We start from the raw sequence: 17,400 nt of genomic DNA, 5'->3' as shown, positions 1-17,400 counted from the left end.
CTGAAGTGCATTCCATCAAACCAACTCTTAAATCGAAAGAATTTCCTTCCTTAATTGAAGGGACATTCAATCGAAATCAACTCTTAATTGAAGAAATTTCCTTCCTTAAATTGGAGGAAATAATCACCCCGTTCCCCTTAAGGTGGCTGATTCTGAAAAACCACAAGACGACAGCTTCCCGTCCAATTAAGTCAGATATGGAATAGCTACTTTTATTTATTTACAACCATCCAATTCATTCCTCCTGTGCCTGTGGAAGAGAAGGAAAAAGACAAACGGGCATGTTCAATCATGGCTGGAAAAAAAAGAGACAGACATACGGTGCAAGCACGCAGGCAGGAAGGCAGCCAACATGGAGGAAAGTTATCTTAAATAGTTCTATGTACATTTTACTTCTTATATACAAGCTGTGACAGGCTTGGGGCTATAAGCTTTATGCCGTGGAGGTGGGAGAATTAAAATCTGAGGCCACGAGAGAAGACGGGGTAGAGGAGTCACGCTGAGAAAAAGTCAAGCCAGGTTCGTAGCAGAATTGAGACGTTTCCCTAAGCGGAATATCTTGTTTGCTGCATGACTGAGGGCATCCATCCTTTCCTCTGTACAACAGAGTACATGCACCATTTCCTCCCCCTTCGGTCTATGTCATGAACTAGTAAGACAAAAGAAGGGATGAAAGTCTAATTTAGAAGGCTCTGGAAGAAGGTAGGCCTTGCGAGGGAGAATCTCTGCCTAGGAGGCAGAAATCACAGTTGAAGTGAAGCCCCCATCGCTCAACTGCAGATGGTGTTGACCAGCAGTTCCCCCCTTCAACATTTCAGAACAAAAACAACATAAAAACACCATAGCAGTGGTTGAAAGGGCTCTTTAAGAGACGTGATGGGTCTCTAAGGCTGCTCTCCTCTCGTCCCCCTGAAAACGAAGAGTTTGGATTTTTGGAGAAGAAACAGGAATGTGCAAAGATAAAGAAAAAAATCAACACAAAAATGAGTCCCACAGGGAACGAACCTAAACTTTAGTGGGAGACCTCTGGATCTCACCACTGTAGATCACAGAAAGGGGGAGGTGGGGGCTGAAATTTGTTCAATGAACATCTGACAGCTCCCAATCCCGGGCCTTTTTAGTACTAACCTTTATGGGTCGGGCCTTCCCTCATTCCTCAGGGCCCATTCTCTCATTCCATTCACATGTAAGGATTGTGGAAACGGGCTCAACCCTTGCAGCTTCAGCTACCCCACATTACAGGACACGGGATGACAAAAAACAGGACAAATCGATAGAGCAGCGATGCCTCGACGCCTCTTTTGCCTCCTCCTTCTCGACCAGGAAAGATTTAAACGGCCTCCGATGGGAGCCAAGAACAGAATCTTGAAACACCATCTTCTGAACTGCCCTCGCTGAAGACCTGTAGTGTATCTCAAGGGATTCCGCTCTTTTGGGCTGGGCCATCTCCAAATGTCACTGGAACAGCCGCCACCGGTTTGATCCCAAACCATCCAGCTGCATTCAAGTTTCTTTTAGGAACGATTAGCGTTGTGCTACTTGAGGACCGATAGGAACTTTTGCCTCCGATGGCAGAACCCTACAGAGCTGGGCTTCAGCTCCTTTGGAGTCAACTGTACTTTCTTTTTGCCACCAATCCTGGCTCAGAGCAACAGAGACGGAAGAAGGCTCGTAGATATCAGGGTTGTCCCACAGTTATTCAGATGATGACACTGGGAGCGGGCACAGTTAGGTGGTGGCACGGCAGACTCAACTTCAAATGGAAGCGGAGGGGAGAAGATGGAGCTGGGTCCCCTGGAGATGAGGTGGTGGAGCAGCAGTGGGAAACCAAGAGGAGCTTGGAGAGGCTCACGAGAAGTTCTGGATGGGGTGGCTGACCCTCATGCAAGCCCAGTACATAGCTCGGCCGAGGAAAACCAGCGCCAGGAAAATCACCACCGCCCAGGCAGCATAGACCCCCCTGTACTGCTGGGCTTGTTTCCAGGTACCAAACTAGAGAAATCAAAAGAAGAATCAGAAATCAGCTTCACAACAAAAGAGCTGGACAGGTTTTACTCTGAAAGTGTGCGTTCGATAAACCTTTGGCTTCGATAAACCTTTTGAACTATCAGTCATCTCAAATTTTGACCCCAAGTGCTGAAGGTTGTGGAGACGGGGTGGTGAGGTTTCTCTCCATCTTAGATGCATAACCCCCCCTTTTTAAAAAAAAATCAGAATGGACCCATACCGAGAAGGATTGTTTTTAAGATTCAGCCTCCTGAAATTGGATTTTGAATAGGGAGAGAAGTTGTTCCTTCCAAACTTTACTACTTCCCTTGCTTTCAAGACACATCCCTGTAGGCTTCTCAGCAGCCAAATTGATGGGAGTTTTGTCTCTTACGTTCGTCCACTTTTTAAATCTTCTCATTCTAACCCAAAGCCCTGGGATTTCCAGGTATCCACCAGACAGGACCATCTTTAAGGATCTCATCTTAACCTCGCTCTTTTGGGAGCCCCCCCCCCAAGCTAGATGCCCCTCACTCCAGACTCACCGCCAATCCCGTTGCTGTCACGGCCATCAGCACACCCAGCAGAAGACAACAGAAACACCTTTTCCTCGGATAGCGGCGCCCGATGGAGGAGCTGGGGGTACAAACAAGGACAAGGAAGCAGCACGTCAAGCAACCTGAGAATCATTCCCACAATGTTCCTGTCTGCCCAGAATTCAGAGCTCTGGCAGAGAAAGAGGCCTTGGCTACCAAAGACAGGCAGCCGACCTCTGCTCCTTTGGTCTCTTTGAAGCTGAGCCCCCAAACAGGGTGTTTCCTCCCCCACTCCAGTTACTAATATCAGGTAACGTTCAACGCAAACTTGGAGGGCATCCCAGGTCCAATTCCTTCCCCAGAGTAACTCACACTTTGCGGCAGTGCGGGCACCGGGCTAAAGTGCGATCAGTGAATTCTGTCCACTGGAGAGACAAAAGAAAGAAAGAGAGAGAAAGAGAGAGAGAGGGAGAGAGAGAGAGAGAGAGAGAGAGAGAGAGAGAGAGAGGAGAGAGAGAGAGAGAGAGAGAGAGAGAGAGAGAGAGAGAAGGGCTTAGAAGGAGAACCTGACTCAAGTCACACTTTGCTGCCACAAATAGGCTCTTTTTTTCTTAATGGAGCAGAAATTCTTTGTTTGCTGACCAATATCACTTTGCAACTTTACTCTTATTTATTTTTTTTAATTTATTTTATTTATTTTTTCACAGTTCCCTTAATATACCACAAACTACCCAATGAAATGTAAACATTTTTTCAAGTATTTAACATTTGTTATATCAGTAATGCTGTAGGTGTTATATATCGCCCTACATAAATACATACACGTAAGTTTGGGTGCTGCTCGTCCATTTCCCCTTTCACTGGATCCACCCTCCGTCTCTCTCTCTCTCTTCCCTCTTCTCTACTTTCTTTCTCCTTTCTTTCCTACTTCCCTCTTCTTCCTCTCCTCTCCTCTTTCCCTCGCCACTGCCCTCCCGTTCCTCCCCACTTCTCCTCCTCTTTCCCTCCAACCTTCCTACTTCCTTTACTCTTACTGCTGATGGATAACGATACAAGGACAATCATCATCTCCGTGGTTAAGAGTTGACTCAGCCTTCCATCCTTCCGAGGTAGGTAAAATGAGGACCCAGATTGTTGGGGGCAATAAGCTGACTTTGTAAAAATGCCGCTGGGGGGGGGGGGGGGCGTGAAAGCCCTAATAAGCAGGCCTATACATAGAATGAAGGCTATTGCTATAAGCACATTGATTTGTGCTTCTTAGATTGTAAGCCGCCCTGAGTCTTCGGAGAAGGGCGGGATATAAATGGGATTTTTTTAAAAAAAAGTGTGTAAAATATGTCAGAGGAATATTGCACATGGAGCTGCTGCTGCTTTTTTTTTTTTTAACACTCCTGCCTCGGCTTCCTCAGTTATATACTCTTTGCAAACCCAATATGCCCAGAGTACAACTCAACCAAGGGCAATTTCAAGGCTGCAGACCAAACAGGCTCTTCGTTTTTTGTTTTTTTTAAGGAGTCACGCTCAGCTGCTCCTCCAAGGTAGCCCTCGATTTACAGCCGTTCATTTAGTGACCGTTCAGAGATACAACGGCGCTGAAAAAAAAGTGACTTAATGACCGTTTTTCACACTGGCGACCACTGCAGCCTCAACCATGGTCACGTGACTTACATCCGGATGCTTTGACAACTGGTTCGTATTTATGACGGTTGCAGTGTCCCGCCGTCACGTGATGACCTTTTGAGAACTTGTGACCAGCAGAGTCAATGGGGAAGCCAGATTCGCTTTACAACAGGGTTACTAATTGAACAACTGTGGTGAGTCACTTAACAAATGGGACAACCAAAGTCGCAAAATGGGGCAAAACTCACTTAACGGGTTTCTCACTTCGCAACAAAAATTTTTTTTGGGGGGGGGTCAATTGTGGTCAGATTGTTGGGGGCAATAAGCTGACTTTGTAATAATGCCGCTTGGGGGGGGGCAAAAGCCCTAATAAGCAGGCATATACACAGAATGAAGGCTATTGCTAAGCACATTGTGCTTTAGATTGTAAGCCGCCCTGAGTCTTCGGAGAAGGGCGGGATATAAATGGGATTAAAATAAAAATAAATAAATAAATAAAGTCGAGGACTTCCTGTAGCAGATTTATGAATAAAATCCACAGGTGGAGATATTTGCAGGTGAGAACCCAATCTGTGTCCATTTCAAAAGACGCAAGCAACCTCAGCCAATTCAAAAAAATATATATATGTTTTTCTATCCACTTTGCATTCCAAGGTCAGTTCCCAACGAGACTGCCTTGCTTGGACTCAAATCAGATTTTGTAAGTTTATATTTTTCTTCCGATAACAGGTCTCCAAAGCTGAGCGTGGAACAAAGAAGCTTCATTTTTTCCCCCAATTCCTTCTTCCCCAGCACCCTTACCAGGAAATTATTTTCACAATGACCGCAATTGACACGCACACCCACGGGCTGAGGCTCGGGACTCGGAGGACCAGGGTGAACGGGGCCTAGGTTTATGACCCTTTTACTGGGTAGAAAACAAAGGAAGAAAAGAGGTTTAGGTTATTATCTTGTCAATCATCTGTCCCCACCAAACATCTCCTATTTTCAAGCCAGGGTGGAGGAATGAAGTTGATTTTGGATTTAAATATTTCCCCTTTTTAAAAAAAAAAAAAACAAAAACGAAACTCAGGTCCAAACCTGGCAGGCACAACTAACTTCTCACATTCAATTAAGGCCAGTCAACATGCCAACGTCTGCGTTTTATCAACTAGTCTTTCTGGTTTCATCAGGGCAACCACTGTTTTTATTATCTAAACATAAACACCTTCTTCAAGGGGAAAAAAAACAGGTTCAAAAGATGAAGACAAGAGGGAGAATCTCCCTTTCCTTCTCTCTCTGTGCACGCTTTTTCCTATAAAAATGTCACATTTTTAGCTTGATTAATCCAATCCATATTTTTGCTTTCTAGTTCTTCAAATAACAGAAACCCACCCACATTATTGGATCACACCATCAATGTCGTCTTGAGGGGTTGGGAGTGGGAGGCACCGTTCTACGATGGTTCTCCTCCTACCTCTCAGGCCATTCGCAGACGGTGTTGGCAGGAGGGCAGAGGTCAACCCCAAGGCCCCTTAGTTGTGGGGTGCCTCAGGGATCGGTGCTCTCGCCCCTCCTGTTCAACATCTATATGAAGCCGCTGGGTGAAATCATTCGTGGTTTTGGGGTGAGGTATCACCAATATGCGGATGATACCCAGTTGTTCATCTCCACCCCAAACCAACCCAGTGATGCCCTCGATGTGATGTCCCGTTGCCTGGAAGCGGTACAGATTTGGATGGGAAAGAACAGGCTCCGGCTCAACCCGGCCAAAACTGAATGGCTTTACGTACCGACATCTCGTTTAGTTCAAGAGGTTCCATCTTTGATTATAGGAGGAGAGATATTACCTCCCGTTGATAGAGCACACAACCTGGGCGTCCTCCTGGATTCACGATTCAGTTTTGAAGATCATATTGGAGTCGTGGCTAGGGGGGCATTTGCCCAGATTCGCCTGGTACACCAGTTGCGCCCCTTTCTAGACCGAGATGCCCTCCGTACAGTCACCCACGCACTCGTTACCTCCCGTATAGACTACTGTAATGCTCTCTACATGGGGCTGCCCTTGAAGACCACCCGGAGGCTTCAACTGGTGCAGAGTGCAGCTGCACGGGTAGTGATGGGAGCACCCCGATACTCCCATATTACACCCCTCCTGCGTGAGCTGCATTGGCTACCGGCTGCCCTCCGGGTGAGATTTAAGGTGCTGGTTCTTACCTTTAAAGCCCTACATGGCTTAGGCCCGGGATACTTGCAGGACCATCTGCTGCCGGGAACGAATTCCCATCGCCCAGTACGCTCACACAGAGAAGGCCTCCTCAGGGTACCGTCGGCTAGACAATGTCGCCTTGCGACCCCCAGGGGAAGAGCCTTCTCTGTGGGAGTGCCAGCCCTGTGGAACCAGCTCCCCCCTGAGCTTCGGATGGCCCAAGATCTCGTCCTTTCGCCGTGGCCTCAAAACACTCCTTTTCCATTTGGCTGACCTAGACTGACAGGGATTTTAATTATATTTACAATTCTAACTCTATTCTTTAATTTATTTTAATTTATTTCAAATTTTTATTTTTAATTTACTGTACAGAGACCTTTAAGTTTTGTTGTTGTTAGCCGCCCTGAGTCCCTCGGGAGATAGGGCGGGATATAAATCCCATTAATAAATTAAATTAAATTAAATAAATAAATAAATAAATAAATAATAAATAAATAAATAAATAAATAAATAAATTTATTATTTATTAATTTTATTTGTATACCGCCCTTCTCCCGAAGGACTCAGGGCGGTGAACAGGGCAGTACATGTTAAAAGACAAAATACAAAAATTAAAAAAGATTAAACAAAATGCCCACAACTCTTACAATAAGTTAAAACACATTAAAAAAGTAGGTTAAAAATAAGCAAGCAAGCAAGCAAGCAAGCAAGCTATTCCTCCCCACTGTCCTAAAAAGATTTCAGGATTCAAGAGAGCTAAATATCCCACCACCACCAACACACACACACACACACACCACACACACACATTATTTTTCTCCAAACACATCTAGGTTTTGCACTCATGAAGAAATAAGCCCAGGTCTGATCATTTTTCCATATTTGGCAGCATGGATTGTTGAGCCCAAAAGTTTTTGCAAAACTACCGTATTTACAATGGTGTACAACCAAGTCAAAAAGTGGGGTGGGGGGGGTGTTTCCCCAACCTGCCTACTTTCTACTGAATATTGTTAAAGGTCTTATTTTTACAATATTTCCTAAATTATCTTTATACCTCCTCACACCTGCTAGGATGCTGTGCACTGGAAGTTGGAAAGTAATGTATGATTCCTTCAGTAGAAGAATGTACACAATTACTTTGCATTTGGAAAATAAATCTAGCTTACAATTTTCTATGGCAACCATGTATTTATTTATTTGTATTTATTCAATTTCTATAGGATGCTCATCTCAATGGTCTCGTGCTTGAGCAGGGAGCTGGACTAGAAGACCTCCAAGGTCCCTTTCAGCTCTGTTATTCTGTATTCTAAAGGTGCCCAATTGCAGTCCTTGGAGCAGTGTTTTTCAACCTTGGCAACTTGAGGATGTGTGGACTTCAACCCCCAGAATCCCAGCTGGGGTATTCTGGGAGTAGAAGTCCAGCATCAAGTTGCCAAGGTTGAAAAACAATGCCCTGCACACATTTGTCTAAAATGGTGTAGGGCAGTGATGGCGAACCTTTTAGAGACCGAGTGCCCAAAATGCAACCCAAAACCCACTTACAGTCATGCTCGAAATTGTTGGCACCCCAGAATTTTTTCCAGAAAATCAAGAATTTCTCACAGAAAAGTATTGCAGGAACACATGTTTTGCTATACACAGGTTTATTCCCTTTGTGTGTATTGGAACACAACAAAAAAGGGAGGAAAAAAAGCAAATTGGACATAATGTCAAACAAAACTCCAAAAATGGGCCGGACAAAATTATTGGCACCCTTTCAAAACTGTGGGTAAACAAAATTGTTTCAAGCATGTGATGCTCCCTTAAACTCACCTTGGGCAAGTAACAGGTGTGGGCAATATAAAAATCACACCTGAAAGCAGATAAAAAGGAGAGAAGTTCACTTAGTCTTTGCATTGTGTGTCTGTGTGTGCCACGCTAAGCATGGACAACAGAAAGAGGAGAAGAGAACTGTCTGAGGACTTGAGAACCAAAATTGTGGACAAATATCAACAATCTCAAGGTTACAAGTCCATCTCCAGAGATCTAGATTTGCCTTTGTCCACAGTGCGCAACATTATCAAGAAGTTTGCAACCCATGGCACTGTAGCGAATCTCCCTGGTCGTGGACAGAAGGGAAAAATTGATGAAAGGTTGCAACGCAGGATAGTCCGGATAGTGGATAAGCAGCCCCAAACAAGTTCCAAAGGAATGCAAGCTGTCCTGCAGGCTCAGGGAGCATCAGTATCGGCGCAAACTATCCGTCGACATTTAAATGAAATGAAACGCTATGGCAGGAGACCCAGGAGGACCCCACTGCTGACACAGAGACATAAAAAAGCAAAATTACAGTTTGCTAAAATGTACTTGAGTAAGCCAAAATCCTTCTGGGAAAACGTCTTGTGGACAGATGAGACCAAGATAGAGCTTTTTGGTAAAGCACATCATTCTACTGTTTACCAAAAATGAAATGAGGCCTACAAAGAAAAGAACACAGTACCTACAGTGAAATGTGGTGGAGGTTCAATGATGTTTTGGGGTTGTTTTGCTGCCTCTGGCACTGGGTGCCTTGAATGTGTGCAAGGCATCATGAAATCTGAGGATTACCAAAGGATTTTGGGTCGCACTGTAGAGCCCAGTGTCAGAAAGCTGGGTTTGCGTCCGAGATCTTGGGTCTTCCAGCAGGACAATGACCCCAAACATACGTCAAAAAGCACCCAGAAATGGATGGCAAGAAAGCGCTGGAGAGTTCTGAAGTGGCCAGCAATGAGTCCAGATCTGAATCCCATTGAACACCTGTGGAGAGATCTTAAAATTGCTGTTGGGAAAAGGCGCCCTTCCAATAAGAGAGACCTGGAGCAGTTTGCAAAGGAAGAGTGGTCCAAAATTCCAGGTGAGAGGTGTAAGAAGTTTATTGAAGCGACTGATTTCAGTTATTTTTTCCAAAGGGTGTGCAACCAAATATTAAGTTAAGGGTGCCAATAATTTTGTCCGGCCAATTTTTGGAGTTTTGTTTGACATTATGTCCAATTTGCTTTTTTTCCTCCCTTTTTTGGTTGTGTTTCAATACACACAAAGGGAATAAACCTGTGTATAGCAAAACATGTGTTCCTGCAATACTTTTCTGAGAAATACTTGATTTTCTTGAAAAATTTCTGGGGTGCCAACAATTTCGAGCATGACTGTATGTATCATCGGGTGCTGGGTGGGTGTGGCCCATTGGCTGGGTGTGGCTGTGGTCGTAACGGCAGCCTGGGTGGGACTAAAAAGTTCAATCAATCAATTCCAACTTTGTGAGATCTTTTTTTTTTCGGCGAGAAGTTGAAATTGATTGATTGATTGAACCTTTTTTTTTTGCACACGGCGGTAGAGGCCGAAAGCAAAAAGGTTTTATAAAACCCAGCTGAAGGCCTAGGACAGGGCCGATGGCCCGTGTGCCCACAGAGAGGGCTCTGCATGCCACCTGTGGCCCGCATGCCATAGGTTCACCACCACGGGTATAGGGTCTCGTGACAGGACAGGGTGTTAGACTAGAAGACCTCCAAGGGCCCTTCCAATTCTGTTCTTCTGTATTCAATGACTCTTGGCAGCTTATAATTTTTAGACTATAATTCTACCCACGGTCTTATTCTACATCTGAAATTAGGGTTTTATAACTTTTAACATTTAAGTCGTGATTGTTAAATAAGGATAGATTTCTTAGTGATTAGGTAAGAGTAAATTTTTCATTTTAGCTTATATTTTATGTCATGGCTGTTGTTGATATGAATACATTTACTTCATTTTAATAACTATCTGTAGCTAATTTGTGATTATGACAGCATACAGATATGTTGAATTAACAAATACAAATAAATATCTCATTTCTTTTTGTGATTTTATTTTTCCTTTTCGTGCTTCTGTTTTCCCATAAAATGTTATATAGAGAATGTTTAGAAAGCTATTTTTGATCCAATATTAAAACATCCTGAAGAACATAACTACATATTTCCCTTCCCCACCCCTTACCAATATATCCGTGGACAGGCGATGCGTTGTGAGGTCACTTTGCAGATCAAAAGACAGTTGCAAGGGCATCTCACATACTTCTTACCAGGTGGGGCATTTTTAATTGGCTGTAGGACAAAATAACATATATAAAAGTTAAACAGGTTGAACATGTTTCTTGGTTTAAGAAGAAAGAAGGTCATAACAGGGCAAAGAATCTAACCCTTCTGCCAGGCATTGGACCAAGTTTACTGATAACACTCTCATTCGTCACAGTGTATCTATAAATATTCAAACTGAATTAATATGTATGTTTTAAAAAAACAGCCAACAGGCACAATGGACAACAGGTTTTATTTTTAGCTGAACTGGGAAAAAGTCTAGAAACTTATTTGTGATTTTTTCCCCCTGAACAAAGCATAGGACATCCTATCAAAACTGAATCTCAAGCAAGTAAGAAATGTGTATTTTTCTACATGGGAGGTTTTGTGTTATCCTCATTTTTCATAGCTTAAAGTTAGGTATTAAGTGTTGAACTAGAATCACGCTCAAGAAGCTGAGCTACTGCTAATCTGAATAAGGAAAGCTGGGCTAGATAAATCTAACCTGGTATGAAGTGTACATTTCAGAAAACAGGGTAATAAAAATGTGGCATTCCGAAGACACCTATTGTTGGGACCCACCCCAATCCACGTCTTAGGAAAACAAAAACTCTTGGAGTCAGTTCTAGTCCAAAAGGAATTTTTACTAGGACATGCTTGGTTGTGGAAATACAAGACAGGACTTGGTATTGTTTTACAAACTGAAACTTTATAAAGAGTTCCCGGTTCAACCCCCCCTTCCCTCAACCCCATTTGGTCAGCCCCCCATCATTTTACTTCGTGTCATCCCTTTCCTGGGAAAAAGGGAACTTTGAATCTTTATGGTTATTGCCTTCTTCCTTTACAGATTCAAATGGAGACACAGGCCAGATGCCTTCTTCCCTCACCCTCCCCTTTATTCCCCCAGTTCAAAAGGTTTCCCTTGGTCTTTGAAATAACCTAAGGCAGGCTGAATCCACATCTGCTCCTCCTTCCTCGGGAGATGGCAGAATCCGGGGGGGGGGGGGGATAATGTTTTAAACATACATTTATGAATGTGATATAAATGGATTCTGACACCTATTTTACACCAAGACAAAAAGTAGGTTTTCTTCAGTCAGAGGGCTTCCAGTACAATACATAAAAGCAAGGAAGAAAGACAAGGAACGTGGAAAGGGCAGGGCCCTTCTCAAATGTAGATTTTCATTGCAATCTTAACAAGCAGTTCCTTATGCCAAAGATAACTCGGGATGGGACTGGGGCAAAGATAAAGTACAACTGACAACTGCTCATTCAACACCTAGCAAATCTAAAGCCACATCTTGAAGTCCAAAAGAGATTCATTTTTTTAAGCTTCTATCTGTCCATGACGCCTTACTCCAAGAGGCAGAGATAAAAAGGCTTCCAAACAAGCTTCTATGGGCGGTGAAAGGCAAAACAGAGTGCTGCTTTAAGGTGTTGTAACTCCTGGATGCCTTAACAACTTCATGGGTAGTAGTAGGAGTCTTGATCCTTCTTTACCCGTAAGGATAGAAAATCTCCCCATAGTTCGTCCAAGCTGGATTCACTCAACAACTAAGTGATTCACTTAATGACCACAGTAACAAAAGTTGTAAAATTGGGCATGACTTGCATAACCACCGCCTCACTTAGTGACTAGATTCCGATTCTGATTGCGGCTTGACTTCTAAGTCAAGGAAGAGCCTTGGTGGAGCAGTGGGCTAATGCCTCCTTAAGTAATACCAGCTGCCTGCAATTAGTGCAGATTCGCATCCCACCAGGCTCAAGGTTGACTCAGCCTTCCATCCTTCCGAGGTAGGTAAAATGAGGACCCAGATTGTTGGGGGCAATTAAGCTTTGTAATAATGCCGCTTGGGGTGTGTGTGAAAGCCCTAATAAGCAGGCATATACATAGAATGAAGGCTACTGCTAAACTTGTAAGCCGCCCTGAGTCTTCGGAGAAGGGCGGGATATAAATGGAATTTTTTTAAAAAAAACCTGTAACGATACTATTGGCTTCCTATTGTTGGCTCTACCCAGCCCTTCTTCCTCAAATACACCTCTCCTCATGGGTAAATTCCTCCTTCACAATTGGTGTATTTATTTGTAACTATTTAAATAATAAGCATATTCCATCCAGGGGCATAAATTAATTGTGCAGGGTGCAAAAACTGCATTACATCCATTTCAAAATCTCCCTATCTGCCAATTTCACCGAAAGACTTCAGCTTTTAATAAAACCAGGGAGTGGAATTAAGGCAAAGGCAAAAAAAAAGAAAAAAGAAAAAAAGAGCAGAGTTATTTTTCCTCAGCTAAATAAACAAGAACTTATACATTATTCACTGAGATAATGTACAGGACAAATTTCAGGGTTAAAAAAAAAACCCTCTTCCAAACGAGCTTCTAATGTAAAGAAAGGCATCATAAAAACTTTCATATGAGTGTAGTTCAAATGAGTTCAGATGAGCTATATCTTCACCACAACCGTATCAACCCAATAAACAGTACATTACAATACATAATCCGAGCTGAAGGTGAACACCAATATAATCCTTAGGAGGAAGCAAAAACAAAGGGAAAAAAAGGAATCCTTTTAAGGAACGGCCCTGTGCAGTTAGACCACAGATCTAGCTAGCTCAGTATTGACTATGCTGACTTGAGACCCAATAGCTCTCAAGGGACTAAAGATTGTGCCTGAAAGGAAACACAAGTACTCCGTCCATTTTTAGCAGATCTACAGTTTTGGCTTACTCTTTTGCTATCCAGGGTGTGTTTTTAAGGAAATCATCCTCATATTAAAAAATTAAAAAAACCTACATATTTGTAACATCTGGTGAGAACTGTGAGAATATAAGCCTCCCTTTCTCCTTGGCTAGTTTTATTGTATGATCATAGCATCTGGCAAGCCGCCAGAGTTTTGCTATTGTGGAATTGTGCTGAAGATAATCAAGCAAGGGAAGTGACCCTGAGAAGCACTGCTTGTCTCCAACTTTCTATCTGTTTCATGGGTCAGTTCATCTTCCTTTATATGCAATTGTGCTTTATTTGGCGAAGTGTGGTTAGACACACAAAAGGAATTTGTCTCTGGTTCAGGAGCACTCAATGTACTTGCAAAACAGTGGGATGTAACAATATTAAAGTGTACAACCAAGAAAAGGGGAAAGTAAGAAATAATAAAGGGGATAAACAATATTGCAGCCACACTGTGTGCGTGTGTACATATACATATACATACATATACATACACATACATACATACACACACACACACACACACACACACACACACATAAGAATTAGGTGTTCAGCAGATAGCACAAGGGAAGAAAATGTCCCTGTGTTGAGTTGTCTTGCTATACAACGCCCTACAGTGCCATCTCAAGGGGAGGAATTGAAACAATTTATGTCCAGGATGGGAGGGGTCTGCAGACATCTTCTCAGCCCTCCTTTTGACCTGCACAATATGCAGGTCTTCTATGGCAAGGCAGATAATACATATCTTATATTCCGGCCAGCTGTCTTCTCTGCCTTTACATCTTTCCCCTGTGCCTCCCACGTCCCACTTGTCTGTCCGACAGTGCTCACCGTGGCCTCATTGCAAACACTACATTTCACTACGTGCTGATGCATCTTTCCCTCCACGTTGATGGGGCTCTGGCAGACTCGGCAGGTGATCATAGGGGCGCTGCCACTCTCCGGCGATGCCATCGGGGAATACGGCGGGGGATCTTCTGCAGGCAGTATGGCTGCTTGGCTCCCATCATTGAGACTGCTGAAGGAGGAAAATCCTGGGAAGGGAAGGGGAGAAAGAATCATGATCAAAAGGGAGCATTCGACCACTGTTCTGCGGTGCTGCTGTCAAGTTTACATGCCACCCACTTGATCTTTCTTTCTGTTCTCTCACCTACATTTCATTTTCCTCAAATATCTCCTCCTCCTCCTCCACCTCCTCCTCCACCACCACCACCCTTTGGCTCCTGCCTCTACAGTTGTTCATCTTCAACCTGCAAAGCCCTGTAGAAAGTAGAGGATGGACTTGATGGAGAGAGGGGAGATCCGTACCAAAGCAACCAAGAGAGAGAAAAACTACTTCAGTCCAAACAATGAAGAAGGAGAGGAGGAAACATTTGAAGCCACCTCCATAATTCACATTAGTATAAGAGAGTGAGAAGGTGAGCCACAATTAGACTTATCTACTTTTATCTACAAATATCGATAAAGCCCCTCACATCCTGGACATACTGTTTCAACTTCTCCACTCAGGATGCCGCTATAGGTCATTGCATACCAAAACTAGACACAAAGTTTTCCCCCCATGCCATCACTCTGCTAAACACCTAATTTCCACAGCACTGTCTTATGCCTAAATATATTCATCCCTGTAATAGGGCTCTATTGCTATTATCCTTTTTCATCGTCATCTTCTCCTATTAGTATTTATTTATTATTTTTATTTTAATCCCATTTATATCCCACCCTTCTCCGAAGACTCAGGGCGGCTTACAATCTAAGCACAAATCAATGTGCTTAGCACATTGTATCTCATGACTTATCACTTGTTTGTATTTGGATTTATGATCTATGACTTATCACTTTGCTATTTGTATTTACATCGAGAGCTTATGCACTGGAGACAAATTACTTGCCTGTCCCATCACACTTGTCCAATAAAGAACATTCCTATTTTGTTAGGATTTGTTACTACAATCTTTTTTTTTTATTTTTAAGCAGTTTTGGTCTTTGTGTGGAATTGATTTCTTGGTTTGACCTACATCTCGTGACTGATAGCTCTTAGCAATTCTGATTAGCTTTCTTTGAGAAAAGCATTTTGCTGGAACCAGACTGGCAATACGTGTTGCTGTATTGTATTACAGTAAACTTATTACTGTTGTTGTGGTTGTTAGTTGCGAAGTCGTGTCCGACCCATCGCGACCCTATGGACAATGTTCCTCCAGGCCTTCCTGTCCTCTACCATCTTCTGGAGTCCATTTAAGCTCACACTTACTGCTTCAGTGACTCCATCTCATTCTCTGTCATCCCCTTCTTCTATTGCCCTCAATCTTTCCCAGCATGAGGCTCTTCTCCAGTGAGTCCTTCCTTCTCATTAGGTGGCCAAAGTATTTGAGTTTTAGCTTCAGGATCTGGCCTTCTAAAGAGCAGTCAGGGTTGATCTCCTCTAGGACTGACCGACTTGATCGCCTTGCAGTCCAAGGGACTCGCAGGAGTCTTCTCCAGCACCATAGTTCAAAGGCTTCAATTCTTTGGCGCTCAGCCTTTCTTATGGTCCAGCTTTCACTGCCATACATTGCAACTGGGAAGACCATAGCCTTGACTATATGCACTTTTGTTGGCAGGGTGATGTCTCTGCTTTTTAGTGTGCTGTCTAGATTTGCCATGGCTTTCCTCCCCAGGAGCAAGCAACGTTTAATTTCCTGGCTACAGTCCCCATCTGCAGTGATCTTGGAGCCCAGGAAAATAAAATCTGTTTATTATTTTATTACTGTAATACAGCAAAAAAAAAAAACCTCCCCAAAACGACCAGAGATGAAGGGCTGTCCTTATGATGGATACCCATTCTAATTTTAACCCCCTACCGAGCCACGCCCCCATGCACAAGCCACGCCTCCTGACTTGACGACCTCTCCTCTCTGGGTCCCCCTCCCACTTGCCTTTCCCAAGGGGCCTCCCATGAATATAAATGAGGAAATGCGGCTCACCCTGTGGCGGGTTCGGTTTCCCCGGAGCAATGGAGGCGGACCCTGACGCCAGACTCGCCGGCCCCAGCGAGCCGAGGCCGCCTCCATCGCCAGACTCGGCTGGCAGCAGCGGGGAGCGCTCACCATCCGCAGCCATCGCTGCAGCGGCCGCTACTGCACCCGTCCCCGCCCCGCCTCTCTTTCGGCTTCCGTAGCGCACGTCCCCGCCCCCTCAACACCCCGGATACTCTCGTCACACGATGACCGACGGCCTCCTCCTCCTATCGGCTGCGAGCAAGCGGCGAGCTCCCTGTCACGTGACCAGAAACTGGTGGCGATAGCGGACGTTGCGCTCCTGATTGGTCAGGAGCGTATGTGACGGCCTGTCGTCCGCTTCCTTCCATTGGACGGCGAATCGCGCGCCTTCTTGTGCCCTTTCCTCCGTCTCGTGACTCTCGTCTACGCTTCTTGATTGGCTGCCTCCCTCAGGCGGCTCCCAGGTTGTCCCGAATCATCGTTTCTTCTCTGCTTGGCTATTGGCCATTCCCTCTCAAGGTGGCCCCGGGGGGGGGGGTTTAAAAAGAGTTCTAACTCACGTGACAAAGGACCGCGGATCCTCATTGGCTTAGCGCGTCCATAGTACGCTCCTAGGAGCCACCGTGGGCCTTACGTGATGGAAGAACTGCTCTCCCATTGGCTGGGGGCGGGGGGGGCCGAAGTTCCCCATGGCGTCTCTTACGACCGCCCCGCCTTTTCTAGAGAATGCCCCGCCCCCTGAGCAATGATTGACGTCCCCGTGAAGATTCCACACTAGACTTCCATTAAAGAGAAAGGAAGAGGAAGCCGTCCGCTCGTGACCGGCACGTGCTCCGTTTCGTGGGAAGCCACGCGGGGCTTAGTTTAAAAAAAAAAACACGAAGCCAGGAAAAAAACTTCCGCCCTTTGTGTCTTGTCTTCTCCAGGATAAGCCTACGAAGCTTCTTTAACCCAGGGCTTTTCAAACGTGGCCACTTTTTTAAGATGTGTGGACTTCGGCTCCCAGAATTCCCCAACCATTGGGGGGAAAAGGAGGGAGAAATAGCTGGGGAATTCTGGGAATTGAAACCCACACATCTGAAAGTGGCCAAGTTTTTTTTAAAAAAATACTGGGGTTAAAGGAGGATTGGTAGGATTTAACTGCAGTTGGTTAAATTTATTTTTATTTATTTATTTATTTTTGGGACTTATATGTCGCCCTATCCCCCGAAGGACTCAGGGCGGCTAACAACAATAAAAACAACAATACAAAAGTTAAAAGAAATTAAATAAACAGCCCCAATAAATCAGTT

At 44.3% G+C, this 17,400-nt stretch overlaps 1 protein-coding gene and 1 long non-coding RNA gene across 4 annotated transcripts; both read right to left on the bottom strand.

Annotated features, from left to right (window-relative positions):
* Window positions 1-186: 186 nt before the first annotated feature.
* Window positions 187-16,259, bottom strand: LOC308676668 (type 1 phosphatidylinositol 4,5-bisphosphate 4-phosphatase-like). Of its 3 annotated transcripts, none has more exons than XR_014028341.1 (8): window positions 16,094-16,259; window positions 13,962-14,164; window positions 10,318-10,424; window positions 4,944-5,049; window positions 2,895-2,947; window positions 2,532-2,622; window positions 1,129-1,992; window positions 187-649 (listed from the first exon to the last, which is right to left on the bottom strand). XR_014028341.1 is itself a non-coding variant. In XM_081342656.1 (7 exons), the coding sequence occupies exons 1-7, from the start codon at window positions 16,227-16,229 to the stop codon at window positions 1,849-1,851; spliced, it is 840 nt and encodes a 279-aa protein (XP_081198782.1). In that variant the 5' UTR covers window positions 16,230-16,259; the 3' UTR covers window positions 187-1,848. The 3 variants fall into 3 exon arrangements, 1 of the variants encoding a protein (XP_081198782.1); XR_014028342.1 differs by having other exon boundaries at window positions 187-250; XM_081342656.1 differs by having other exon boundaries at window positions 187-1,992.
* LOC308676670 lies at window positions 6,373-9,204 on the bottom strand. Its single transcript, XR_014028343.1, has 3 exons — window positions 8,810-9,204; window positions 8,143-8,182; window positions 6,373-6,604 (listed from the first exon to the last, which is right to left on the bottom strand). It is a non-coding gene; the product is annotated as an uncharacterized lncRNA (long non-coding RNA).
* Window positions 16,260-17,400: the final 1,141 nt, after the last annotated feature.

The sequence above is a fragment of the Vipera berus genome (assembly GCF_964194415.1).
Source record: "Vipera berus genome assembly, chromosome: W".
In the NCBI taxonomy this organism is placed as follows: domain Eukaryota; kingdom Metazoa; phylum Chordata; class Lepidosauria; order Squamata; family Viperidae; genus Vipera; species Vipera berus.
This window is presented reverse-complemented; position numbering and strand designations above follow the sequence as displayed.

What these genes read in the sequence shown, in the direction of transcription:
- LOC308676668 (XM_081342656.1), bottom strand. Translation starts at nt 16,229, where the DNA reads ATGGCTGCGGATGGTGAGCGCTCCCCGCTGCTGCCAGCCGAGTCTGGC. An exon ending in GCCTGTCCACGGATATATTG is followed by an intron (nt 5,050 to 10,317) that starts GTAAGGGGTGGG and finishes TTTTCTACCCAG; the next exon opens with TAAAAGGGTCATAAACCTAG. An exon ending in TGCCCGCACTGCCGCAAAGT is followed by an intron (nt 2,623 to 2,894) that starts GTGAGTTACTCT and finishes TTGTACCCCCAG; the next exon opens with CTCCTCCATCGGGCGCCGCT.